Source organism: Anomaloglossus baeobatrachus, chromosome 10 (assembly GCF_048569485.1).
Source record: "Anomaloglossus baeobatrachus isolate aAnoBae1 chromosome 10, aAnoBae1.hap1, whole genome shotgun sequence".
Lineage (NCBI taxonomy): Eukaryota > Metazoa > Chordata > Amphibia > Anura > Aromobatidae > Anomaloglossus > Anomaloglossus baeobatrachus.
In genome coordinates this window covers 17,788,844-17,808,026 of record NC_134362.1, presented here as the reverse complement: position 1 = coordinate 17,808,026, position 19,183 = coordinate 17,788,844, and the positions used below count along the sequence as shown (strand labels likewise).

General features: G+C 46.8%; 1 protein-coding gene across 1 annotated transcript in view; it reads right to left on the bottom strand.

Moving 5' to 3' along the window:
- Positions 1-5,597: 5,597 nt before the first annotated feature.
- LOC142254973 (catalase-like) overlaps positions 5,598-19,183 on the bottom strand; it is a 47,457-nt gene continuing 33,871 nt past the window's right edge. Inside the window, exons 9-13 of the mRNA XM_075326380.1 lie at positions 16,694-16,832; positions 16,198-16,328; positions 13,825-13,929; positions 13,434-13,514; positions 5,598-9,899 (exon numbers count right to left, since the gene is read on the bottom strand). Of these exons, the coding sequence (XP_075182495.1) occupies positions 9,849-9,899; positions 13,434-13,514; positions 13,825-13,929; positions 16,198-16,328; positions 16,694-16,832 (507 nt within the window). The 3' untranslated portion in view covers positions 5,598-9,848. The remainder of the gene's footprint in view (positions 9,900-13,433; positions 13,515-13,824; positions 13,930-16,197; positions 16,329-16,693; positions 16,833-19,183) is intronic.

Sequence of the window (19,183 nt, the reverse complement as noted above, 5' to 3'; positions counted from 1 at the left end):
CCTTTCGGCCATCTTGGTTTTCCTTATTCTGAAGCCGCGGTGCATAATGCGTCTAGTGCAGGCGCACTACAATACTTTGATCTGCCCTGAACAGGGCAGATCAAAGTGCACCTGCGCAGGACCTCAATGCTGGCGAGTGTGGATGATGTAGACGCATTATGCACCGCGGCTTCAGAATAAGGAAGACCAAGATGGCCGAAAGGGGAGGCGCCGCAACAAAGAATGGAGACATCCATCCGGTCAGTCTGCACCGGAGCGACCTTCTAGGTGAGTATTATAAAGTGTTTTTTATGTTATACACCCGACCTGGGCTCTTATATACAGCATGTTAGAATACTGTATATAAGAGCCAGGTTGTGGTAGCCGTAGCTTATAGGGCAAAAAAATAGATGACAGGTTCCCTTTAAACGGGGTAATGATGGTTCCAACTTCCCACTGTCACCTCCCTGGTGCCTTGTGAAACAAATCGTTTGTCGAAGATTGGTTTCTATCTCATCCTTAAACCTAATGGAGCCATCTTTGTACTCCTTTGAGGCCCAAAGTGTAAATAAAATGCTAAAAAAACGTTACATACTAAAAAAAATAATATTACAAAATACATGTGTAAAAAAAAAAAACCCCTACACATATTCCCATTGAACATGTGTGGAAAAAAATAAGAAAAAGCCCAAATTGCTTTTTTTTTTTTGTTTTTGTTGTTAATTAACCTTCTTCACAAAAAAGTGACATGAAGAGCAGATAAAAAGTCCTATGTATTACAAAACGACACCAATAAAAACCAAAGATGGCCCTGCTGAAAAAAATAAAACTCCTTGCCCTCCATAATGATAGAAAGATAAACACTTCGGCAAAACATTTTTTTTTATTTCATACCAATTTATTATTGAGGTTATTTAGACCTGGAGAATAAAGTTCTGTCGTTTACAGTAAAAGCAAAACCCTGAGATGCTAAAAGTGCAGAATCACAGTTTTTCTCTCTGCTCCTTCCACAAAAAAGTATTTATCTTTTTTCATTACATTTGGATAAGATTCATAATTTGTCTTTTTGTTTTTTATTTGATTTTTCTTTTTTTTGTCTTGCGATATTGACTGCAGGGGTTTGCACCAAATTCTTCAAAATGTTGCACGCGGTTGAGATTCATTTTGTGCAGACTATTTTTCATGCCTTATTGGAGTAAAAAGTCAAAGCTGCCCAATAAATAAATAAAAATGTGGCAGATTTTGTACTCCTCTGCTGTACTGGGTTACTATTGCACATACATTTTTGCAACATTTAAAAAAAAAAAAGAATTGCAAAAAATGAAGTGAGCTAAAACATCTGGAAAAATCAAAACTATGATACTGATGATTGACAGCTGTGGCCAGAGGTGTGATGAAGCCAAACTGTGCACTCTCTAGCAGAGGCAGCTGTCACGACTCCTCTGTGCAGAGCATCTTGCACAGTGGAGATGCTCTGCTGCACCTTCCTGAATTATGGAGCCAGCAGTGACATTATTCCTCTGTGCAGAGCATCTTGCACACAGGTAATGCTCTGCCGCACCTTTCTGAACTACAGAGCCGGCAGTGACATGTTTCCTTCGTTCAGAGCATCTTCCATTTGGAGATGCTCTGCTATTTCTTTGAGCACTAGCTAGCAAGCTGTTTGACAGCGCAGGTCCCCTGCAGGATCTAGTAGGTGCTTTTACTCAGTTGTTCCTCCTTCCTGTTAATTGCTCTGTTCCATTACTGCACATGCTCTCCCAGAACCTCACCAGTCGTACTCTCTGGTTCTGCAGTTGTGCTCTGGGCTTATGTTTGTGCTTGTGTTCTGATCTTAGTTTCTTGACCCCGGAATGTTATTGAACTCCTCTCTGCCCACTCCCTGCTCTTGTTGTTACCTTCAGGCTTCTGACCTCAGACCGCTCCCTGACCACGTCTTTGCTCGCTCCCTGTTCTTGTCATTACCTCCTGGCTTCTGACCTCGGACCACTCCCTGACCACATCTCTATCTGCTCCTTGAATCTAATACATACTCTTCTGTAATTCTGAACCTCGGCCTCTAACATGACTGCATTTCTGCTCACTCCCTGTGTCCTGTCATGTCCTCCTGTTTCTTGACCCTGGCTTGTTTGACTACCCTTCCGTTTATACTATGTGTAAGTAGTGACTAGCATCACAGCAGCTTTCTTCAGCACCGGAAGCATCACAATCACCAAAGCTGTCTGGATACAGCGATCTGGCCGAATGCATGAAAGATCTATAGCGAAGAGCTTGTAAGTGCTGCACTGTTTGCCTAGGAAACCAACCGCCTCTGATAGACTGCAGTTTGGTCGTTAATCTAGGTACCGAGGAATAAACTATAGAATTCAAAAATCCCTCTGTTCCTAAGAAGTTGCAATAAGATGTAAATTAAATTGCAAAGTTGCTCGTTTTTACAAGCACATCACAATTTTTACCATTTATGTTATGACAATCCCTATTTAACAGTAAATAAAAAAAATTGAATAAAAGGTTTAATTGTGTTTTTACAACCTCTTTTTGCAATAAAAAAAGATGATCAGCACCAATATAAGGGGAAATCTGCATTATTTATTACATTTCCTTGCAGCGCCACAACAAGGAAAAATGAGGAATTACACTGGTGCAATCAATGTCCTGTTTGGGCAATACATGGGAATTGCAGGGAGGTCAAGCTTAGATGTGTCGTCCTCTGGTCTATGAGAGATCGTACATGCTGGAATGTAATAGTGATCAAGAAATGGAAGTAGGACGACCCCTGCCTGTATTATATACCGCACTGGCCTAGCCTGCAGGTCACCATTTTGCACCCCATGGCAGTACCTCTCACTTTACATCTCACCACGAGGTTAATATCGCTGTTTCCTTGACTGATCTGGAATTTGAGCGAGCGCTTAGTTGAGGGCAGAGTCCTTGCTCATCTGTTTGTTTATTGGGCAAAAATCATGCTGTACCTGTGCCAAACTGGCGCTGCGCCCCGACGGGTCCTCTGTTTCTTCATCCTCTTTATTTGAGCAGTAGCATTGCTCAGCGCCAATTCAATCATTTATTAACCGCTGTTTGTTACATCAGAGATTTGGACAGGGGGGAAGTGAACTGTACACTTGTTTGTCTAAGACTGGAAAAATCCATTGCATGAACCATATTATGAAGTGCATAACGGAGATGGGGGTGTACCGGGTGCCCACTTCTTCCGATACCTCCTCCGGTCACGGGTTGGTCAGCACCACTTTTGTGTTGGCTATGTTGTCGTTGTTGTGTCTGAAAGGGCCTGGCTGACTTGGATGAATGCTAAGTCAGCCCCCTTCTCTGATAAAGCATAGTCAAAGAAGGGAGCTGGCTTAGCTATTAAAATGAGACAGTTGTCGCCTGTTGATATGCCAAAAATCCCTGCTTAGAAAGTGCAAAGATGCCCTGAAGATGCGGGGCACAGAAATAAAAACTCTTATCGCAACTTCTCAAGAACGGAGAGATTTTTGAATTCTACAGTTTATTCCTCGGTACCTAGATTAACAGCCACACCGCAGTCTATCAGAGGCGGTTGGTTTCCTAGGCAAACAGTACAGCACTTACAAGCTCTTTGCTATAGATCTTTCATGCGTTCAGCCAGATCGCTGTATCTGGTCGACCTCAGTGATTGTGATTCTTCCAGTGCTGAAGAAAGCTGCTGTGATGCTAGTCACTACTTACAGATAGTATAGACGGAAAGGTAGTCAGACAAGCCGGGGTCAGAAAACAGGAGGGCACGATAGGACACAGGGAGTAAACAGAAATGCAGTCAAGTCACAGGACGAGGGTCAGAATTCCAGAAGAGTAGGTATTAGATTCAGGGAGCAGAGAGCAACGTGGTCAGGTAACAGTCTGAGGTCAGAAGCCAGGAGGTAATGACAAGAACAGGGAGCGAGCAAAGACGTGGTCAGGGAGCGGTCCGAGGTCAGAAGCCTGAAGGTAACAACAAGAACAGGGAGTGGGCAGAGAGGAGTCCAATAACAGCCCGGTGTCAAGAAACTTAGATCTGAACACAAGCACAAACACAGGCCAAGAGCACAACTACAGAACCAGAGAGTACGACTGGCGAGGTTCTGGGAGATAATGCTCAGTAATGAAACAGAGCAATTACCAGGAAGGTGGAAACAGATACTGCTCAAAACCACACATCGGGTGCGAGTGTATGAAGCGGGCTCAGGAGCAGTGTTACACAGCTGGCATCCTCCTGTAACAGCAGTGATCAGAGCCAGCTCCGATCACTGCTGATAACCATTTACATGACACTGTCAATCTCTGGTAACGGCATTTAAATGGCAATTGCGAGGTACCAATATGTCATCATGAGCTTCATAGGAGAACATCATTTCAAATATACTAAATGAGACTAATAAAGTGACAAATTAAAAGAAAAATTAACAAATATAACATTTCAAATTAATAAAAAAATAAAATCTCCGCAATTGTCGAAGTCTGATCCCTCAAAAAATAAAAAGAGCCCATTCATTAAATGCTGTAGGGAGAAGAAAAAAAAAATCAAAATGCCAATTGCTTATTTTTTGGTCATTGTGTAAAGAGAAAAAAAATAGAAATTACAAAATTGCACCTACCTAAAAGACAATAAAAAACATCCTATATCCCCCAAAATATTATCAATAAAACCGTAAAAGCGCCCCGAAAAAAAACGAGCCCCATCAATGGAGAAACAGAAAAGTTCCGCATCTCAGAAAACCTATAAAAAAATATTTTTTTTTTACAGTTGATGTTTTTGTTTTTTTATTTTTGCAATCCCACCTCCTCCCCCAACCAAAAAAATGGCAAAACTAAAATAATCCCTCATCCATTGATGTTGCTGGAAAAGTGAAACTGTTTTGACTCTTAAAACTTAGTAATAATAATACAAAATTAATATTATTATTTATTATTATAGCGCCATTTATTCCATGGCGCTTTACAAGTGGAAGAGGGTATACGTACAACAATTATTAACAGTACAAAAAAATCGAAAAAATTATTGAAAAAATGTCTTTAAAGCCCATAATAAATGCACCCTGAAGGGAATAAAGGGGTCATCAATTTCTTTTTTTAATAAATTCCCTTGGCTATAAGCATATCAGAGGAGGTGTTGCCGCAGGGGTCTTCAAAAATTAGTTGTAATCCCTCTGCAGCGCCACCAGAGGAGAAAGAAAGCATTACACAGTGTGCAACGTTTTTCATTGAAGTCTATGAATCACTCTTTATGGTTCACGCTAAATAATAGATGAGGATCCTGAATCCACCTAATAAGATGTTTAAAAATAGGTTTTCTTAAACAGATATCCCCTTTATATTACAGATATTATAGACAGTGGCGCCACCTGCTGGTTATTTGTAAAACTACAGCTAAACTTCAGAAACAGTGATTTCCAGCTGTATTATATTGCCCCTTCAGGTATTGCAGTTATCAACATTAACAAGCTAGACCCTCAGATATCACTGTCAATCGTGAAAGCAGCATTTAAGTGGTTAAATACGGTGGAATCCCACCAATGCAATGGCGAATGTTATCATGGCAGCCAGAGGCTTACTGAACGCTCCTGTCCCTAGATTTTTTAATATTTCAACAGTCTGCAATATAAAAGTATTATAGTTTATTGTATGAGCGCTTGCAGTTTCAAGTCATTATAGGTGACTAATAAAAAATAATAATAAAAAAAAGTAATACTGTGTCATGGGGAGATGATTGAACAATCCAAAGAACATTTATTCCAAGCAAATCAGAATGTCCATCATATAATCGAGCACACGGAGGGTAAAATGTCCCGGGGATCAGTCACAATTCTCCAGCAGTCCTTTTCCAGGGAACATCGGGGTTTCTCAATGGCTCTCTAGGGTGCTACCTGTAGCTGCAGCTTCTCCCCCAGAGGATGAATCTTCCTGCTTGTCTCTTGCCCGTCCCAGCCACACTCAATAATCTCCCAGGTAAGCAGAGAGTTTAGGTGGATCCCAGGGCCCCCCTTCCCCAGACTTAGGGACAAAAGCCCGGCAGGGGGTGATTAACCTAACTTAACAGGACAATGTACACAGAAAGAACAGAGCACCACGCCTAAAATACGAACCTACACTAAATTATACACAACCCCCCCATATTCCACCATCACACCCTCTTTTCCCATGATCAAAAAATCCAAGTGAAAAAATAATCATGTTTGATTTTGCCACGTTTGTAACAGTGCAAAACTAATACAATATCATAAAATGTATCACTGACTGTCCCCTCCACCAAGAAAAAAAAATGCCCAAAACCACAGAATTACTGATTTTTTAATCACAATGTCTTCCCACCAAAATAAGCATAAAAAAAGATCTAAAAGTTATATGTATCCTAAAATGGTGCTAGTAAGATAATTTTTATAGATCACCCCACAAAAAAAAGTCAAATTATGGCTCCCCAAATATGGCGACACTGTCTGACAAAAAAAAGTAAATAAACATAAAAAAAACTATGTACATTTGGTATCACCATAATAGTTCTGATCCAAAGAACAAAGTGAATGTGTAATATTTTTTTTACCACAAAGTTAACAATGTAGAAATAAAAGCCAAACTCAGACTGCAGAATTATTTTTTTATTCCATTCCAAATAACCATCTGTCTGCCTTAAACATATGACTCTGCCATTAACCATCTGTCTGCTGCAATCATATGAACCTGCCCTTAACCATTTCTCTGCTGCAAGCATATTACTCTGCCATTAATCATCTGTCTGCTTCAAGCATATTACTCTGCTGTTAACCATTTGTCTGCTGCAAGCATATAACTGTGGCTCAGTGGTTAGCAATGCAGTCTTGTGGTGGCTCAGTGGTTAGCACTGCAGTCTTGCAGCGCTGGGGTCCTGGGTTCAAATCCCACCAAGGACACTATCTGCAAGGAGTTTGTATGTTCTCCCCGTGTTTGCGTGGGTTTCCTCCAGGTACTCCGGTTTCCTCCCACACTCCAAAGACATACAGATAGGGACTCTAGATTGTGAGCCCCAATGGGGACAGTGTTGCTGATGTATGTAAAGCGCTGTGGAATTAATAGCGCTATATAAATGAATACAATTATTATTATTAATCATTTGTTTGCTGCTATTCTGAATTGTCTATGTGTGACGCCCCTGGACTAGTCAGGGCGTCACAGGGTACTGCATTTCCTATTCTTTGGTGCAGGACTCAACCCCTTGTGGTTCTGGGTTCCCAACCTATGGTACTGCCTCCATCAGCATTCAAATCCCAACCACACCTTACGCGACACCCTGTCAGACACACCAGTGGGCTGCCTAGCTGGAATAGGGCCGCCCACCTAGGGGTCAGGCAGACTGGTGGGAGGGAATTAGACAGAGTAGTTGAGGAGTAGCCCTCAAGAAGTGAGGAGCTGAGGGAGTAGTGGCTCCCTGTAGGTTACAGGTTGGGTCGCAGACTGTGGTGCGGGCCCGGAGGAGTCGGAGACCCGGTCGCAGGGTATTGAGGCTGGGTGCCTAGACCTGGTCTTGGAGGACGGTCAGCAGCTCGAGCCTAATAACCGGTCCGGTACCAAAAGCACGGCGGGGTACAGGACCCTAGTTTGAGGAGTAGCTTCAGGTAACCCAGCAATTAACCTGCAGAGGATAATGAGTTTATGGACTGTCCCCAAGAAGCTCAGAGATCAGGGGCACTAGCGCAACGAGGAGGATAGGGCTTTCCAACCCACGCAGCCCACAGAAATCCCAAGCGTGAGCCCTTGAGAGCGCAGCTCCACTACGAACAAGTAGGGAGCGGGGCCCGGACAGCTTTATGCCAACGGGCCACCAGAACACTTCTAATTTGTGCACGGAGGCAGGCTCCAGACCACCCAGCAGTACCAGAGGGGACGGATACCCGGACGGGCTCCCCCAAGAGGGCAGCGGCACCCAGAGACTTGGTTTACCTTGTTGTCAGAGTCTGCTTTGCGGTCGCATCATCACCAACCCTGCCTGAGTGAGTACGTGATCCTCCCCTGTTCCCAACCAGCGCTGCGCTCCCTATACCTCCACCATCCATAGTCCCGGGGCCTAGCCTACCCATGGAGGGAACGTCAACTGGCTGCCCCGCTCCATCTTCATCGGGTACTCCCATAAGCAGTACTCCGCCTACCGCGAACCACGGGTGGCATCACTAACTCTTATCCCCTGTAAAAAGTTCCCTTTACATTTGAGTGGCCGCAAGCCCCTGGGTCCGGAGACCCTCGAGCCACAGCAGCGACCCCCGACTCCGATCAGTTCGACCGCTGCAGGGGCGGCACATATGCATCTCCTGTTCCTGTGTGCATCCACATCCCTGGCTTTGCTTCATTCGGTGCTTCCTGCTCTGCTTATCTATCTGTCGTCTTTCATACTGGTCTTCACTCATACATGTGCCAGGCAGTTCTACTGCTTCATCGCCTCTGGCCCGTGCTGCTTCTTCTAATCTACGGCTTAGAGAATGAGCCTTTAACAGGAAAGTCACCAAGTGTTGAGTGGAGATACATGGGCATTTTATGTGAGATGATTGGTAGTTACCCAGGGTTTTGCGATCATAGTGGCCTCTCGTGTCCAGTAGGGGGAGGCAGTGAGGTGGATACAGGTAGGAAAGTGTCTGGAGGAGGCAGCCATTGCAGCAAACATAGCTGCAGTCCCCGGTGTCCTGTGTGATACTGACTCAATCGCTGCTGATATTACACTATTCATGTACATGTTGGGGAGACTAGTGTGTCAGTTATCTTCAGTCCTACAGCTTCAGGACCCCACGTGTCCGGGTTACGAGTTCGACCCATAGGATCTCATCTAATCAATACTCTCTTCCTCTTACTTAACCCTTTTATAACCTACATCCCTCCCTGTAACTAACCCCTTCCTAACCAAGGAGTACCAGGGAAGCGGTCTCTTGGGGCAAGCTGCCACCTAGTGGCCACACAACATACAACAACAACTTTATTACACACATAGACCCATACATATTACCCATACATAGTCTGTGACCTCTTTTGTACCCCCTTACATACATAAAGACTAAAACACGGATACAATCAGTCTGAATACTTGTGAGAGCAGAACTTTGTGCTCCAGAGCTGCTCCTCTTAGTATAACTGAGCACAGGAAGTTTCAACCACAGTCTGTATACATAGAGCTCTATTCATCATTTCCAAGGGGTAGAGGGGGGGGGGGTCTGTGTTTTTTTGTCACTTATCTTTTTTTATATTGTGTTATTTATTAACTTTTTGGTGCCAAATTTTGCAAAACAGCTCACACAATTCATGAAGTCTTGCAAAAAATAAAAAAAAATCCAACTTCAGCACAAAAAAACTTACACATTCCACCAAAATATCATAATATTTGCCCATAAATTTCAGGCGCACATCAAATCCCTCTGGACTCTGGAGGGAAGGGCGGAAGTGGAGGAAATTTGTACACAAAGTTGGTGATTTTTTAAAAAAAATTGCAATTGATGAATGGAGTTAATAGAATAATTAATTAATTAGATTAATTATTAATTAATTATGAATTAGAATAATCAGATTTTGGACAATCCCTCGAATGCTGTGATGTCGCCATCTAGTGGCCGATCGTGATTTCACATTCTGCTATACTCCAGCTCCATGGACGCCTCGGACAGGACCAGTGTGTAATAATTTGGGAGTCCCAGCAGCAGAACCCGGCCATGCATTGACCTGCTATAAAACGATGCTCCGGTCCAACTCTTTCATATCCAGAGGATGTTATAATGCAGTGAATGGAGGGGACAAGTCACAATTTTCAAAAAAAAAGTAAAAAAAAAAAAATAAAGTCTTCAGTTCTTTCGTTAATATCTGTGGGTATAAACCGGTGTGAGAGTAACATGGCGGGGGGTGGTCTAATGCAGGGTCACCTTCTGTAATATCGGGGTCTGATTGCTCTGTGCGGCCTAAAAACAAAAAATACAAAGTATACATCAGTAAGTCATAATATATAGCGAGGAAGGGGGCAGCGGGGACCCCCACTGACCTCCCCTCTATATGCCACCGCATAATCTGACTGCCCCCTCTATATACCACCATGTAATCTGACTGCCCCCTCTATATACCACCGTGTAATCTGACTGCCCCCTCTATATACCACCATGTAATCTGACTGCCCCTCTATATACCAACGTGTAATCTGACTGCCCCCTCTATATGCTGCCATGTAATCTGACTGCCCCCTCTATATGCTGCCATGTAATCTGACTGCCCCCTCTATATACCGCCATGTAATCTGACTGCCCCTCTATATACCACCATGTAATCTGACTGCCCCTCTATATACCACCATGTAATCTGACTGCCCCCACTATATACCACCATGTAATCTGACTGCCCCCTCTATATGCTGCCATGTAATCTGACTGCCCCCTCTATATACCACCGTGTAATCTGACTGCCCCCTCTATATACCACCCTGTAATCTGACTGCCCCACTATATACCACCATGTAATCTGACTGCCCACTCTATATACCACCATGTAATCTGACTGCCCCCTCTATATACCACCCTGTAATCTGACTGCCCCCTCTATATACCACCGTGTAACCTGACTGCCCACTCTATATACCACCATGTAACCTGACTGCCCTCTATATACCACCCTGTAACCTGACTGCCCACTCTATATACCACCATGTAACCTGACTGCCCTCTATATACCACCTTGTAATCTGACTGCCTCCTCTATATACCACCCTGTAATCTGACTGCCTCCTCTATATACCACCCTGTAACCTGACTGCCCACTCTATATACCACCGTGTAATCTGACTGCCCACTCTATATACCACCGTGTAATCTGACTGCCCCCTCTATATACCACCGTGTAATCTGACTGCCTCCTCTATATACCACCCTGTAACCTGACTGCCCTCTATATACCACCCTGTAATCTGACTGCCCCTCTATATACCACCCTGTAACCTGACTGCCTCCTCTGTATACCACCCTGTAATCTGACTGCCCCCTCTATATACCACCCTGTAATCTGACTGCCCTCTCTATACACCACTATGTAATCTGACTGCCCCCACTATATACCACCCTGTAATCTGACTGCCTCCTCTATATACCACCCTGTAACCTGACTGCCCACTCTATATACCACCCTGTAACCTGACTGCCCCCTCTATATACCACCCTGTAATCTGACTGCCCTCTCTATACACCACCCTGTAATCTGACTGTCCCCTCTATATACCACCGTGTAATCTGACTGCCCCCACTATATACCACCCTGTAATCTGACTGCCCCCTCTATATACCACCCTGTAACCTGACTGCCCCCTCTATATACCACCCTGTAATCTGACTGCCCCCTCTATATACCACCCTGTAATCTGACTGCCCCCTCTATATACCACCCTGTAACCTGACTGCCCCCTCTATATACCACCCTGTAATCTGACTGCCCCCTCTATATACCACCATGTAATCTGACTGCCCCCTCTATATACCACCATGTAATCTGACTGTCGCCTCTATATACCACCATGTAATCTGACTGCCCCCTCTATATACCACCATGTAAACTGACTGCCCCCTCTATATGCCGCTATGTAATCTGACTGCCCCCTCTATATATCACCCTGTAATCTTACTGCCCCCTCTATATACCACTATGTAATCTGACTGCCCCCTCTATATACCACTATGTAATCTGACTGCCCCCTCTATATACCACCATGTAATCTGACTGCCCCCTCTATATACCACCATGTAATCTGACTGCCACCTCTATATGCCGCCAAGTAATCTGACTGCCCCCTCTATATACCACTATGTAATCTGACTGCCCCCTCTATATACCACCGTGTAATCTGACTGCCCCCTCTATATACCACTATGTAATCTGACTGCCCCCTCTATATACCACCGTGTAATCTGACTGCCCCCTCTATATACCACCATGTAATCTGACTGCCCCCTCTATATACCACCATATAATCTGACTGCCCCCTCTATATACCACCCTGCAATCTGACTGCCCCCTCTATATACCAACGTGTAATCTGACTGCCCCCTCTATATACCACCATATAATCTGACTGCCCCCTCTATATACCACCCTGCAATCTGACTGCCCCCTCTATATACCACCATGTAATCTGACTGCCCCCTCTATATACCACCATATAATCTGACTGCCCCCTCTATATACCACCATGTAATCTGACTGCCCCCTCTATATACCACCATGTAATCTGACTGCCCCTCTATATACCACCATGTAATCTGACTGCCCCCACTATATACCACCATTTAATCTGATTGCCCTCTCTATATACCACCGTGTAATCTGATTGCCCTCTCTATATACCACCGTGTAATCTGACTGCCCCCACTATATACCACCCTGTAATCTGACTGCCCCCTCTATATACCACCCTGTAACCTGACTGCCTCCTCTATATACCACTATGTAATCTGACTGTCCCCTCTATATACCACCGTGTAATCTGATTGCCCCTCTATATACCGCCATGTAATCTGACTGCCCCTCTATATACCGCCATGTAACCTGACTGCCCCTCTATATACCGCCATGTAATCTGACTGTCCCCTCTATATACCACCGTGTAATCTGATTGCCCCTCTATATACCGCCATGTAATCTGACTGCCCCTCTATATACCACCGTGTAATCTGACTGCCCCTCTATATACCGCCATGTAACCTGACTGCCCCTCTATATACCGCCATGTAATCTGACTGTCCCCTCTATATACCACCGTGTAATCTGATTGCCCCTCTATATACCGCCATGTAACCTGACTGCCCCTCTATATACCGCCGTGTAATCTGACTGCCCCTCTATATACCGCCATGTAATCTGACTGCCCCTCTATATACCACCGTGTAATCTGACTGCCCCTCTATATACCGCCATGTAACCTGACTGCCCCTCTATATACCGCCATGTAACCTGACTGCCCCCTCTATATACCGCCATGTAATCTGACTGCCCCTCTATATACCACCATGTAATCTGACTGCCCCTCTATATACCGCCATGTAACCTGACTGCCCCTCTATATACCGCCATGTAATCTGACTGCCCCTCTATATGCTGCCATGTAACCTGACTGCCCCTCTATATACCGCCATGTAACCTGACTGCCCCCTCTATATACCGCTGTGTAATCTGACTGCCCTCTCTATACACCACCCTGTAATCTGACTGCCCCTCTATATACCGCCGTGTAATCTGACTGCCTCCTCTATATACCACCCTGTAACCTGACTGCCCTCTATATACCGCCATGTAACCTGACTGCCCCCTCTATATACCGCCATGTAATCTGACTGCCCCTCTATATACCACCCTGTAACCTGACTGCCCTCTATATACCGCCATGTAACCTGACTGCCCCCTCTATATACCGCCGTGTAATCTGACTGCCCCTCTATATACCGCCATGTTTTCCTTTTTACCTTCTTGGCAGCCGCCACTTTGTCCAGCTCCCCCTGCACTCTTTTTCCGTATTCCGGGTGCACGTCTGAGAAGTTTTTTACCTGGAAATACAGATACAGTGACTACTCTGAAGCCTTTTTGGAGCATTTTCGGGTTCTCTGCGCTGCGTGTCCACAGCAGGCATCCATCAGTCACCGCCTTTCTGTAATGGCCACCTGTCAGTGATTTTTACCAGGGTTGTGTTGGGCTCAGATGTCATCAGCTTTGCTGCTTTTTCTTTACAGAGTAGTCTGAAATCCATTTTCAGTCTCATTAGAGGCTCATGCTATGTTTTTGTGCCTCGCCCATGCTTTACACTGCAGCTCTGCCGCCTAGATTTGCATTGAGTGTTGTGCAGGGCTCGTAGCTTACCGCTCTCTTCTGAATGAACAGTTCGGCTACAGACAAGCTTTCTGCGATGTTCTCACAAAGCCTCTGCCGCTCCTCTTCTGACAGATCGAGGTAAAACTTTTTCACCTGGAAAGAAAACCAGAAGTCCGGACCTGAGAGACTGGGACTGAGGCGTATGAGACCAACGGGCAGCCTCAGGCCAGCACATCATGTGAAGACCCCCATAAACTACCCCTTATCCTAAACCCACCAACTCACATTATCCCTAGTTCACACAATTTATACAGGACCCTCCTGTCCTGTAACCCGAGGCTCAGTCCTAGGCTCAGTCCTAGGCTCAGTCCTCCCTGCAGTCCTAGGCCTTGTATTCCCTGCAGTCCTAGGCCCGGTCCTGCCCGCAGTCCTAGGCTCAGTCCTAGGCTCAGTCCTCCCTGCAGTCCTAGGCCTTGTATTCCCTGCAGTCCTAGGCCCGGTCCTGCCCGCAGTCCTAGGCTCAGTCCTAGGCTCAGTCCTCCCTGCAGTCCTAGGCCTTGTATTCCCTGCAGTCCTAGGCCCGGTCCTGCCCGCAGTCCTAGGCTCAGTCCTAGGCTCAGTCCTCCCTGCAGTCCTAGGCCTTGTATTCCCTGCAGTCCTAGGCCCGGTCCTGCCCGCAGTCCTAGGCTCAGTCTTGCCTGCAGTCCTAGGTCCACTCCTCCTTGCAATTCTACACCCAGTCTTACACCCAGTTCTCTCTATAGTCCTAGGCACGGTCCTCCCGCAGACTTACGCATAGTATTCCCTGCAGTCCTAGGCTCAGTCCTCCCTGCAGTCCTAGGCTCAGTCCTCCCTGCAGTCCTAGGCTTGTTACTCCATGCAGTCCTGGGCCTAGTCCCTTCTGAAGTCCTAGGACCAGTCCTTCCTGTATTCTTAGGCCTGGTTTTTACTGCATTCCTAAAACCAGTCATCAATCTGCAGTCCTAGACCTGATATTCCCTGCAGTCCTAGGCCCAGCAGTTCTTGAAGTCTTAAACCAGTCCTTCCTGCACTCCTAGACCCAGTCCTCTCTGCAGTCCAAGGCCTGGTAGTCGCTGAAGTCCTAGACCCAGTGCTCCCTGTAGTCCTAGGCCCAGTCCTCCCTGCAGTTCTACGCTTGTTACTCCATGCAAACCTGGACCTATGCCCTATAGCAGTCCTAGGACCAGTCCTTCCTGTATTCTTAGGCCTAGTTCTTACTGCAGTCCTAAGCCCAGTCCTCCTTGCAGTCCTAGACCAGATATTCCCTGCAGTCCTAGGACCAGTAGTCCTTGAAATTCTAGACCCAGTCCTAGGTCCGTTCCTCCCTGCTGTCCTAGGCCCGGTCCTCCCTGCAGTCTTATACCTAGTCCTCCCTGTAGTCGTAGACCCAGTCCTCCCTGCAATCCTAGACTGGTCCTCCCTGTAGTCTTAGACCCAGTCTTTACTGCAGTCCTAGGCCCGGTCCTCCCTGCAGTCCTAGACCTAATACTACCTGTAGTCCTTGGCCCGGTCCTCCCTGCAGTCTTAGACCCAGTCCTCCCTGCAGCCCTAAACCTGGTCCTCCCTGTAGTCCTAGGCCCAGTCCTCCCTGCAGTCATAGGCCTGGTATTTCCTGCAGTCCTAGGCCTGGTCCTCCCTGCAGTCATAGGCCTGGTATTTCCTGCAGTCATAGGCCTGGTATTTCCTGCAGTCCTAGGCCCGGTCCTTCCTGTAGTCCTAGGCCCAGTCCTCCCTGCAGTCATAGGCCTGGTATTTCCTGCAGTCCTAGTCCCGGTCCTCCCTGTAGTCCTAGGCCCGGTCCTCCCTGTAGTCCTAGGCCCAGTCCTCCCTGCAGTCATAGGCCTGGTATTTCCTGCAGTCCTAGTCCCGGTCCTCCCTGTAGTCCTAGGCCCAGTCCTCCCTGCAGTCATAGGCCTGGTATTTCCTGCAGTCCTAGTCCCGGTCCTCCCTGTAGTCCTAGGCCCGGTCCTCCCTGTAGTCCTAGGCCCAGTCCTCCCTGCAGTCATAGGCCTGGTCTTTCCTGCAGTCCTAGGCCCGGTCCTCCCTGCAGTCATAGGCCTGGTCCTCCCTGTAGTCCTAGGCCCGGTCCTCCCTGTAGTCCTAGGCCCGGTCCTCCCTGTAGTCCTAGGCCCAGTCCTCCCTGCAGTCATAGGCCTGGTCTTTCCTGCAGTCCTAGGCCCAGTCCTCCCTGCAGTCATAGGCCTGGTCTTTCCTGCAGTCCTAGGCCCGGTCCTCCCTGCAGTCCTAGACTGGTCCTCCCTGCAGTCATAGGCCTGGTCTTTCCTGCAGTCCTAGGCCCGGTCCTCCCTGCAGTCCTAGGCCCGGTCCTCCCTGCAGTCCTAGGCCCGGTCCTCCCTGCAGTCCTAGGCCTTCTCCCATTGCATCATGAGTGACAATTACCTGAGACACGTTGTCTTCTTCTGAATCATCGTACCTGGCCGCATCCCCCTGCACAGAGAATGTGCTCTGCAGGCACTCCCGTCTGTCCTGGGGACCCCCATAACTGTTTGGGTAATAGTTGGGGGCATTTCCTACGTGGAAAAATGAAGTCATGTGTTTTAGGCATCGTAATAAATGATAAATTATTATATAATCACAGGATCATCATCTGATGAAATATCGGGCCATGCCCTGTGCTCCACGGAGGGGTCTCAAGCAGCGCACCCCATTGTTTACCTCCATGTACCCTAAGAGAACATTAAAGCTCTCCGGGATATCACAGGACAGGTGATCACTTACTAAAGTGCCACAGACGTCCGAGGACTGACGGGCACAGGGCGCCTAGCGAGCGGCAAGTTATCACCTGTCCTGACAGTATATACCAGTATATACCATCTGTTAAGGAATTGGGAATACCCCTTTAATCTCTGACTAGATGTGATCAGCACAATCTTACCTTGATTGTCACCCATTGCCATTAGCCCATCACGCTCTACATTTGCGGCTTTAGACTTCTTCGGGGCGTTTACTGGAATCTGCGCAAAATTCACTCCTAGCCGGTGCCGCTGAGCATCTGAGTAGGCGAACATACGCCCCTGGATCCAAAGAGATCAAAAGAAGAGACTACATTACAATACGAGTGGTTCTCATCTAAAGAAAACCTATTAAACGCCGCTGTTCTCCTGAATCCGGAGACGTTTTTCTTTTGTTCCTGCGCCTCTCCGTTCCTGAGATATGGCCTCTTCTTCCCTGTATATAAATCTAGCCTTTTGCCAAGTGGGCGTGTGTAAGTCACCTACAAATAGCTGATGACCACACCCATTTGGCTAACAGACTAGATTTATATACAGGGAACAAGACGCCATATCTCAGGAACGGAGCGGCGCAGGAACAAAAGAAAAACATCTCCGGATTCAGGAGAACAGCGGCGTTTCCACCAGGTGACATTTATTCCTGGCACTGATTCTTTTCTCTTTGCTCAGTATATCTTTTCTGCTCTATTATTCATATTCCTCCACGCTTTTGGAGGCAGAAACATAGTGAACAGTGAACACTTTGTAACCTTGGACATTTTTTTTTATTCTAAATTAATTGTATTTATTTGGAGCTAAAAAAATTATTTTTGCAATTGAGTTTTATTCAAAAATGTTGCACCATTTGTTTTTTACAGGCTCTTTGGTGGCGTAAGGTCATAAATCAGCCAAGAGGATATAACGCTCACCGCTGGGGATGGGGCTGCGGTAAGCTAGAAGTGGACCCACTGGACCACGGGGAGACCCTGGACCTAACCTAGCGTGGGGTAGAGGACCAGGACTTTGGCAGCTGACCCCCAGGACAGGGGCGGACACAGGGGCAGACAGGACTGGGTCTCAAGTGCAGAGAGGGACCAAGTAAAGACAGGCAAAGTCTATAGTACCAACAAGGCAGGACACACAGGCAGCAGGTACAGGCGGGACAGGACTGGAACCAGGTGCCAACAAGCAGGACGGGCTAGGTGCAGGTACGGGCAGGACAGGACTGGAACCAGGTGCCAACAGGCAGGACGGCCTTGGACCAGGTATGGGCGGGACAGGACTGGGACGAGGCACCCAACAGGCAGGACGGCCTTGGACCAGGTATTGGCGGGACAGGACTGGACACAGGTGCCAACAGGCAGGATGGGCTGAGACAAAGTACAGGACAGGACGGGGTGACCTGACAACTGACTAGACAGAATCAACTGAATAACAGGACTGATAGTGTTGAACAGGCACCTCCCCAAGTGGGAGCGTGCCTTAAATACCCAGTGCCTCTCAACGATAGACTGAGAGGCACTTCCTAGAAGTGGCATGCTGGCCCTTTAAGAGAAGGGAGAAGCACTCCCTGGGAGCACTCCTGGAGATCCTGTGATATGTGCACAGACTCCAGGAGGCATGAGGAGGAGGAGGATCGCACATGGAGAAGTGATCAGGGACGCCGGGCGGTGTCCCTGTAACAGGGAGAAGCAGGGACACAACGTTTCAGAGGAACTCTGAAAAATGCAGATAAAAGCGATACAAATGCTCCTGTCAGACCGTTATCACAAGCTCGCTGAGGGATTCTCAGTTAACTCTTTCTGTAGCCAGCAATAGACGATGCAATCAAAGGTAAACTGTGCAAAATTTTTAATGAAATCCAATTGTGGAATTGATTTTTAATCAGAAATACATGCATTTAAGTAAAAAAATATACAAATTCCAAAGATGCACAAGCAATTGACTCCTTTAAAAGTGGAAGTTACCCCCTCAGCTGCTGAGCCTGCAAACCCTAATACCCAGTGTACTCATAAATGTCCAGTTGTCTTGTACTATAACATTACTCTACAGTGTATATATATATATATATATATATATATTGTAACGTTGCGCCCTGCAACGTGGGGGTTTCACTCACTTGCAGCGGTGTGAGGTAGCTTCAGCAACACACGTACACAGTCTCTTCATAGAAATTCTGGCAGTTTATTAAAAACACTCAGCATAAACTGCCCTCACACATAAACAATAAGTCCATAATGGAAGTTTAGCAACTTCCCCACTCTCTGGCTCCTGCCAGCGTACAACTCTAGCCAAGGTTCCTTCCAGCACCCAGGGCCCTCTGCAGACCCCTGTCTGTCTCTCCTCCTGGAGAGATTCGGCCCTACAGCCCTGGCCTGGCCGCACTCACCTCAGACTCAGTATCAGAGCCTTGTGTTCAGCCTCCACACAGGCTGATACGCCCAGAGCTCCCGGCTCTGCTCTCACTTGTTTCCAGTCCACACACTGGACATCTAGAGCCAGCCTCTCTCTAGACTGCCCTCGACAGTCTCCACCCAGGTTCAGAGACAGGATTGCTTTAACCCCTGGAGCCACACCCACAGGTGGTAAGGAGTGTGTAATCAGCATCACACACCCTTCCATGGCTCTACATGTAATGCAATCCTGTGGAACCA